This window comes from Ammodytes marinus (genome assembly GCF_949987685.1).
Source record: "Ammodytes marinus genome assembly, chromosome: 1".
NCBI lineage: Eukaryota > Metazoa > Chordata > Actinopteri > Uranoscopiformes > Ammodytidae > Ammodytes > Ammodytes marinus.
Window position 1 is genome coordinate 14,433,633 of NC_137230.1, and position 9,693 is coordinate 14,443,325.

A 9,693-nucleotide genomic window follows, 5' to 3' on the forward strand; every position below is an offset into this window, starting at 1 on the left:
GTTAAAAACATTTTATTCAACATTTAATCCGTCACACTGTTGAAACATTTGATAGCCAGTGAAAGGCAGCTGAATCCTTTTAGTGCTGAGAGAATTTGTTTTTATTACCAACAGGCAACAGTATACATTAAAATACTGTGTACAAGTTTTTCATACACATTTGTACTTCTTTTTTTTTTCTTTATGTGTGTTGCACATGGAAGAATCTGCCAATCAGGAACATGAAAAAACAAAAATAAGTGTCTGTGATTTCCCCTCATCACAACAAAACAACACACTTTGAAGACGTTCTTGGGGTTCCTGGAGTCTTCTTGAAATTGGTGGTGGAATTCTCAAAAACTGTGCTGTGTATCTCGTCTCAGAGGATATACTTGAAGAAGCACAGTAGCATACTTAATGGATGTATTAAAACATGCCATTTTTTCCTTGTCTCTTGAGTCGATATGCCATCATGTGAGCTTGCTAACAATGGCTTGGTTGAGAGTGTTCAGCTGATTTGTCCATTTATCTAAAGCTGTGTAGCGAGCTCCTCCTCTCTTCTGGTAGTCCAGTTCTAGTAGCTGGTTGACCTGGTCGATTCGGCCGTGGATTGTGCTACGGAAAAAATAATATGAATGTAAGAATAGAGAAGCCAAACGTGTCTCAATATAGAAATAACTCAAACTTGAGACATCACAAGTACTACATATAAACTGGTTAGATTTCACCACATCATTTACTTAAGCTAGTACATTGCATCTTAAATGCCCATTTAACAGTTGCTAGTGTCTTGGAGTTAAAATGAAAATCTGTTCTGGATGCTACTTGCACAGAGGGAAAATGCAGTCAAGACAGCAAATGACAACAATAAAATCTGGCGTTATATCCTGATAATTCATATTAATAAAACATGTGTTTTAGAAAAAAAATAAAAAATACATTTCTATCTAATTGCTTATGCTTTTAATTAGTGGCATTAATGGAAAGATGAAACATTTTACTAAACAGTTTGGAGTAAATCTGAGTAATGTGGTGGTTTCACTAAGACTTCCTACCAAGTCATGTAGGTCAGAAAACCCATAACAAGTAACAATCAATAACAGTACACAATGTTACTGAAACTGTCTGTTCACACCACCTGACACTCCTATGAGCCAAAGAACGCAAACTATGAGGAACTATTTACAAGAAGGGAGCTATTTATTCTTCCCAGCAAACAGACGGACGGGGGGAAACGTACTTATCCAAGATGCACTGCACCAGCAAACTCTCCACATCACACACGTCGATGTTCAGCTCCTGAGACACAAGAGAAATAAGAGTCCTGTATGATTTAACATTTACATACAACACGTATGTCTGAAAAATATGATTATCTTTTTCCAATTCTGAATTAACATTAGCGTTCTAAATTCCATTAAAAATTACAACATAAACATATTCCAAGACAATGTAGTTAAAGAGGAAAGACAACAGATAACATGAAGTGGTACAGTAAAGCAAATATTTTCATCACATTAACATACCTTAGAAATGAAAGGGATGTGTATTCTCGTGTATGGTTTGATGAGTTTGATAAGTACTTGAGTTCTAATGTTTCGCAGGAGCTCTGTAACACAGGGGCACATTATCAGCAGCAAATAATAGAAAAAAGCAAAAAAAAAAGTTAAAAAAAATAAAATAAAAAACATTTATCAGGCATGTGGTGTGAAGTCACGTTCGCCACTCACCCTCTATGTGCTCTCTTATGAAGGGATCGTCCATTATGTTACTGTGATTTGTTTTCAAGATTTTCTCAAACTCAGTGATGTCATTGTTCTGGTAGGAGCTGGAGGGGAAAAACAGTCAATGTTAAGCTACGACATACATTGTGTTTCCGTGACCCACACAAAAACTCTCATCCTGATAGCTGTCGAACAAATTCCAAAATATTTGACTTTTGATAAACACTATTCTCATAACAGTTCTGGGTGTGCGTTTATTAGTTTCTTGTTTATGCAATACACATTTTAAATGTATGCATGGAACTTGGGTAATTTGAGAAAGATCCTGGAAAAAATGTGAGGAGAAAGAGTAAACAAGGAAGTTGACGACAACTAAAGGCTTAGGGGAGACAATAGTCATGTTCAACACTTTATATAAATACTGTGAAATGTGCATTTAGTTGACAGGGTTCTGGCAACTGTTATACATTATACTGAGACCGTTATTGTTATAAATGTTTAATTGTGTGCCAAGGGGAAATAATATAAGGCATCTATTAAAAGATTTGAACATACTGCACACATGCAATTGGGACTTACAGAATGAGAAGTAAAAATGATGCCATAAAGGGCGTCTGGCTGAAAACTATATCCATTCAAAATATTACTGGAATATTTCTTATTATTGGCCCTCCCAGAACAATTTATTACTGTAAGCAATCAACAATAACATTTTCTTCACCAACTTTGTTCTCATACAAATAAGGAGTCAAGTTCACCAAGCCCAGTGTGCCGAAGACTTAATTTAAAATTTTTAATTTACGAGTATAAACGGGAGAAAACCGGGGAATTTACTAAATTTAAGGTTGGCCATTAATACATTATTAGCATAATCTTGACTAAAACTACCAGATTTCATGGAGATACGCTTGAGAACAATATATTTATACTATTCCTTACTCACATGCAGATCATTTTACTTACATTTTGAATGGTTTGGGTCGGGAGATGAGTAATATTTTACTCAACATTCATGTTTTTGTTGCTCAATGAAAGATTTGATTGTTCAATAAAATAATTAAAACTTGATAAAGTTCTACTTACAAATAAAACTATTGACATGCAATGTTTTTAAATTGTATTATTTTGCATTGATGTCTACCTATGACAAAACAAAAATTTTAATATATTAACGTTTGGATGTGATAAAGATCGTTTAAATTAACCCCATTTCCAGTTAATTCCCATAAATTCCCAATTTTGTATATTTCCAAAATTCCCCAGCTTAACTTTCAATGGAAAGTTTCCGTAAATAAGTAAGTCACTAGAGAGTAAACTGGTTAAAAAAATAAGCAAATGTTAAAACGTATAAATAATCCAACACTACATTAGCCTTCTGGGTCTTTAGACATGAATGCATGCTTACCTTACTAAGTTTGTCATTGCTAGGATCTCCGGGTCATTTTTGTACGGTTTGGCCTTTGGGAAAAAATAAAAAAGTTAAGCCAGACACTAAAACATGAGACAATTTCAATTGATTAAGCAGAACACTATACTGATTAGTGACAGTCTAGATGTGCTTTATTAACTCTTAACACAAAACATAAAGTTATGTGGCAACTACTAGTTTACGTGTTGTTATCTCATTTGTTTAAAATTCTTACATTCAGTGTGTGCAAATGAATGAAATGCAAGCAGCTCAAAAGGACAACAACTTCTTTCATACCTCTTGCGAATCAAAGGGGTTTATTCCTGACTTCATCAGCATGTTGGCTAGGACCAGGTACTTCAGGCATGTCGTCCTTCTTGGGCTTCCAGACTCGTCATAGTTTTTAAAGGCCTCAAAGAAGTCTGTGTGAGCCTTCTCGAACTCACCCTCTCTTAAATGCATCTTCCCTCCACACTCTGGTCAGGAGCAAACAAGCACAGGTCAGACAGCGAAAGAGCTACAACACAGCACAGCATGGTGTGACAGTCACACTTTACACAAAGCTAAGCATGTGAAAGATATGCACACAGCCGTACCTCGGATAACTCCCATTATGAGCGGGTGAGGAATGGCAGATTTAATATGAAGTGACTGCTCATACAGGGCTTTCAATTTCTTGTTGTTTTTCTGGGCTGTGTACATCTGGATCTCCAGAGCATAGATCTCCAACAGCTGTGTGCCTTTCTTCAGGTCGTCCTCTCCATCATCTGTCTGTAGTTGATATAAATATAGTAAATTGAACAACCACTTATTGGATAATTTAGCTGTCAAATCTTATTGAATATATACTGCTTATCATAAAAACATGGAACAGTGAAATGTTTTGTTTGGTGACGCAATGGCTATATGTATGGGAAATAGATGCTTGGGCGGAGGAAATAATTGTTTTCAGATACTGATACCCTGGTGAATAACTTTTATTTGATAACAAAGCAACTCGCAAGCACAAAGCCACAATACAACTTATGAGATCCACAAGGTAAACCCCCCACATCCTGCAAGAGTGGCAAACAGGTTGCCACTACAGTATCTATTAAAGAAAACATGTTACTGCATATTCAGACTAAAACATAGACCAACTCACCTGACATGACTGGTGAAGTTGTCTTAGGATCTTTTGCAGTTTCCCATACTCTTCTCTCTCCAAATACAGCTTCCCCAACTGCATGGGAGGAACAGAAAAGGAGTATTTCTAAACACCTGTTGATTAAATGAAAATGAAAGACTATATGGAATCTCTGGAAAAAAACTTCATATACCTTTGTGTTAGTTTTAAACCACAGTCTGTCGTTTTTCGCATCTTTCAAAGCCTCCAACGTGGTTTCATAGAACTCCTGGAGCAAGTCCATCTAGTAAAAAAGGGAACACATTTGAGACAGACAGAATTTAAAAACAACTGGTAGAGCAAGTTCAACAACTCCAGAAATGTAACCTCCAGCCTGATTTCCCCTATGCCTGATATCAAGTGGTGGAAATAGGGGGGAGCGCATGGGAATGCCGTTCCCAGAGTAAAGTCGCTCTCCCTCTAAGATTTTGAAAATCTAATGTCATTTTTTTTTAGTATAGGTTCTCAAGGGAAATCTCACAGCTGTGTTACACCGTTTTTAAAGAGTGTTTTTTTTCCCCGAGCAAACCTGAATGCATACCGAATTTGCACTACAGCCCAGACAACCTATGGGAATTGCAGTACCTGGTGGGTCAGCGCTTCATTTTTGGAGTGCAATCAACCCAACCCAGGTAAGTTTTAAATATTAAGATTTAATGGTTATCTTTCCGTGGTGACATTTAAATATCTAGGCTTACTCATTTTATGTTTAAATTGTTTGACAAGCCAGACAGTTTCCAATTTGCGCTGATTCGACTTGGTTGACGTAGCCCGATAGGGGACACCCAGCTCCTTTTAAATCAATTTCAAGCCTGACCCCAGATGTGTGTTCAGTCCCTCTCCGTTTCACCACGGAAGCGGAGATGTAGGTTTCACTGTAGTTAATGTGTGCGTTTCCACTGGCTCTTCTGCATTGCGTATCTACTCCGTCGTAGCTCTGGCAGTGCGTAGCCATCTGCAGCAGATACGCAAGGCTTCTATTTTTGCCGGATGCCGGAGCAAGGCGCATCAATTCAACACAGAACAGATCCAGCAAGACAGGAAGTCAGCCACCGAAACAAGTTTAAAACATCCGCAAAATAGGGGGCGCCTTTAGCTCAGTTGGGAAGGCGTCCCCCTCCCGGGCCGGGCCCAGCAGCAGACCCGGGTTCGATTCCCACCCGCGGTCGTTCTCTGCATGTCACTCCCCTCTCTGCCCCATTTCACCTCTGTCTCTCTGCACTATCAAATAAAGCATAAAAAAAATGCCCAAAAAATATCTTAAAAAAAAAAAAAAAACATCCGCAAAATGTTCAAACGCCAACACATCAACTACATCCACAAAACATTATAATGGGTGGAGCCACGCCTGGAGTCAACCAACATATCTACCCCCACCACACCCAAGTGGTTGGCAAGGTCCAAGACACACAACACAACCTGAAAATGTAGGACTAATCAGTAAAAGAAACTATGAGAACAGCGCTCCATCTGTCTTTACACTAGACTGTGTATAGATTTATATACACATTACAAGTCATGTTTAAATTACGGTTATTTGTTTATTAGATGAAAAAAATAAGACCGCAATAAGAGCTTTGCAGCCAAATGCTGAGCAGAGTTTTTAAATTGATGCTAGAAGCATTTGCAATCTGAAGAAGTCACATGATATTAAAACAAATGAAAATTCGCAAAGTAGCATATTAATAATTAAGAGTAGTTGCCTTTTTTGTGGAAAATGCATACATTGTGTGTTTTGCTCTCCCATTTAAAGAAAGACAATAAACACGGCCAAAGAGGACAAGACGTGAGGCAAGGAAGGATAGTAAGGTGAGAGAGACACACAGAGAGGAAAATGCAAGGTTTAGGTAAATAATTCAACCAAATGTTGAGTATTAAAGCACCAACATGATCCCATCGCATAAGTAACTTCTAAGTAATCTTTAAAGGCATCGTTAATAAGCACAGGTTCTCCTCTATTTTGAATTGCAATTCTAGAATGTTGTAATTGAATATCAATTGTAATTGAAGTTTAATTACTATAGGCCTATCCCAATTTAAATCACAATAATCAGAACGGTTTTGTTTTTATTTGAGTTTGGTTTTGTATTTATTTGTATTCCTAATGTCTAAGTGAACCCAAAACCATGCAAAACGTGCAGTTCAGGGGTACGGAACTCAATTATCACATTCATTTACACAGTAGGTTGTGTATATGGTCACCCACATGTATAAGAGACTTTCCTGCCTATGATATATTTATTACACATGCAGTGGAGTGAGAGGGAAGAAGAGGAGGAGACAGCATGCAGTGGAGGGCTGAGCAGTGAAAAACAATACAACTAACCCTTCGTTTTAAAAGCCAAAGTATTCAATATAAATATTAGGACTGCATTTCTATAAAGAATTCATTTGATAGCCTAGAAGTTTAGTGTAGTTTAATATGAACTATTATTTCTGATTGACTGTGATTGTGTCTTACAGAGAGCAGAGAACTGAGGCGACCTAACGCAGTGGAGGGGAGAGGAGAGCAGAGAACTGAGGAGACCTAATGCAGTGAAGGGGAGAGGAGAGCAGAGAATAGTAACAGAACTCGCTTTTTAAAGCTGAATAAGTACTGTCTTTATATGTCATTTATAAAATCAGGGGAAAATAATAAGTAGATCTCTGCCATCTTTTTTCTTTTTTTTGCTCTAATGTTATTAAAAAAAAAAAAACATTCAGATCGAGCATTCATGTCTTTACTTTCACAGATAGAATATCCAACATTAATGTGCAATGAATGGAGAGAATTCCACTTGAATTTTCTTTTTTCTAATATCTATTAATTTAAAAACATTTTACAGGATTTTTTAAAATGTTCTGGACTTATGTTGATGTCCGCTGTCAACCCCCACTCAAGTAGTCTAATAAGGTTACCACGGTAACCCTGGCCATTCCCACCCCTGCAAATATCGTATAATCTTACCTGTTTGGAGGTAGAGATATAGTCCAGAATGGAGTTGATGGACTTCTCTGAATAGTTCCTGGTGACAGCACTTCTGATGTACGTAAGGAGCTGCTTGTACCTGTTCATCATCTCTGGAAAGTTGGTCTAAAGGCACAGAAAAAAAATCCTCAGAAATGCATGTCTTCTAGAGTAGTGGGATAGTTGAGAGTAACTTGTTATGTGGAATACGTCATAGCACGTACCAGCTTGAAGTTGATTTTGATCATCTGTTTCAGTGCTTTGAAGCCCCATTCTCCTTTCTCTCCTTCTAGTTCCAGTACCTGAACATAGTCAAACCAGGACATGCCTGTCAACAATGTGCTTTTTCCAAGAATGACTAAAATGAGCAGAGAACAACATAAAGACGATTGTATTATGGAGTAGCACACCACCTTCTGGAAACTGCAGAGTGCTGCTTTGGGGTCATCCTCCTTCAAGGCTTTGGAGTTGTAGTACTGGTTCTCCAGGTCCACATTTGGCTCTGAATTACTGTCCTCTGAGTATTCCTAAATGTAAACATACATGCGTGACAAAGTTCAGCTGAAGCATAGGCGCGGTTGCTAACAAAACATATCAGAAACTTTTAGCTAGCTAACACCAAGGTAAAATGGATTACCCCTAAATAAACTCCTGAAAACATGAGCTTTGAGCTAACGTTGCGTTAGCCAACGCAATGGCTCGCTAACTAGCCTGCTGGTTTGCTTTTCATGCCTGCTATTCAAATTCAGTGACAGCTATACCATTGAATCCTAAGTTGACTATCCGGCAGGGTTTATGTGTATTAACACTGGCCAGCTGCATAGAAACTTAAACCAACTATCGTTAGCCAGCTAGGAGGCTAACGTTACTCATCCGCTGTCAACATGATATTAGCCAACAAGCTAACATTAGCTAGCCAGCACTACACTGTTAGCGCTCAGCGAACAAACGGGTTAAATTCAAGCGCAAGCAAAGTCATTTCAGTCGTAAATACCAGGTCGTAATCTTCCTCGTCGTCACACATAAAATCGTCTTCCATATCGGACATCTTGTTGCTCTTCCTTGCTTAAATTCAGAGACAGACAGCAGCCCGGCCTGTGCTGTGTTTTGCAGCGATGGTGAGGAGGTGGTTTGTCAGGGTGGTTAGGCGCACGATCCCGATCCCGTCCATAGATGGTGCTGTTGGATCACATCAGACACATGGATAACGCTACACGATGAGTAGGTGTTTCCCGTCGATGTCTTACCAGCTGCAGTCCTTTGGATGTTGAAGCATAGTTGCCGTAAACTATGTTCTGCAATATAATAATTAGCTTACGCGTTATTGTTGAAATAAACTCGTAAGTAGGCCACGTGTGCTCAAGTAGAATTTTTACTTTCGATTTGATTAAACCTAACTTACAGGATAGGCTATAATTAATTTCAAGGGGAAATTTACTCTTTCGATGAGAATTACTAGATCATTTGCAGATTTGAAATATACATGCAAAATAGCCTATTTGTTTTGAAAAACACATTTTAATAAAATAGTAAGCATTGTTACAGACTGTCTATTATGGAAATAATGCACATGAATCTGCCATCAAAATCCAATAATAGACTATACTATAAATTATAATGACTTAACAGCAACAGGGACCTTTCTGCTCGGAAAAGCTTAGTTTACTTTCAATATACGCATTTTTTGTTGTTGTTTTTTTGTCATTGATTATGAGTAAGCTTCAAGACCCTTTCTTGCGTAGTGGCCTATTTCTACTTAATTACATGTGAATACGTATCAATACTCTCAACACAGCTCTGCTATGGAAGTTATTTGTGTTAATGACTTTTCTGGTTGCGTATAGTGTCATGGATTGTAACCACATTTATTAAATAGTTAAGGTATAACGGCTCTTCCTGTAGCCTACATGTAGACTGTATGTATACAAACAATACCAATAGATGTAGCCTATCCGTACAAGTTGAAATATTAATGTGCAGCTGTATAAAATGTCCACATAAAATATCTGACTTGATGTATCATCACTGACTTTAGGGTCTCTGGGCTCTTGATATAAACTGACACAAACAAAATGGGACAATCGCAAGCACTGACCCGGCAGAGGTAACCACACATCAAAAACACGCACAACCACCGCCAGAATGCACACATGCAATGTACCCCAAGTTCTCCAGGTTCATCTGAACCGCTGGCAGTGAGAAAGGTCTCACTAAACCCAAGTCAAGGACAGCAGAAACAAGAAAAAGAAGGTCACTTTTTTTTATCCAGTGGTTAAGTATTAAGATTGCTTATTTAAGTTAAAAAACTAAAGTTGTACCAGCAAAATAATTTAAGTATTAACAGTAAAAGCACTCAACAATGTACCCTCTCAGGACTTTGAGTTGGACCTGATTTGAGTGATTAGTTGAGCATTTTAACTTAGTTACAACTAAGCAAATATGAGATGATTATATGTTTTAAATGTAAAAT

At 37.8% G+C, this 9,693-nt stretch overlaps 1 protein-coding gene across 3 annotated transcripts; it reads right to left on the bottom strand.

The window, feature by feature from the left end:
- Nucleotides 1-15: 15 nt before the first annotated feature.
- On the bottom strand, nucleotides 16-8,357 carry cops2 (COP9 signalosome subunit 2). Of its 3 annotated transcripts, XM_080032497.1 has the most exons (14): nucleotides 8,218-8,357; nucleotides 7,637-7,750; nucleotides 7,448-7,525; nucleotides 7,224-7,349; nucleotides 6,738-6,803; nucleotides 4,431-4,520; nucleotides 4,256-4,333; nucleotides 3,708-3,882; nucleotides 3,409-3,587; nucleotides 3,109-3,161; nucleotides 1,710-1,807; nucleotides 1,506-1,588; nucleotides 1,220-1,278; nucleotides 16-594 (listed from the first exon to the last, which is right to left on the bottom strand). In XM_080032497.1, the coding sequence occupies exons 1-14, from the start codon at nucleotides 8,269-8,271 to the stop codon at nucleotides 450-452; spliced, it is 1,398 nt and encodes a 465-aa protein (XP_079888623.1). In that variant the 5' UTR covers nucleotides 8,272-8,357; the 3' UTR covers nucleotides 16-449. The 3 variants fall into 3 exon arrangements, with proteins under 3 accessions (XP_079888623.1, XP_079888624.1, XP_079888625.1); XM_080032498.1 differs by lacking the exon at nucleotides 6,738-6,803; XM_080032499.1 differs by lacking the exon at nucleotides 6,738-6,803 and having other exon boundaries at nucleotides 4,431-4,516; nucleotides 7,223-7,349.
- Nucleotides 8,358-9,693: the final 1,336 nt, after the last annotated feature.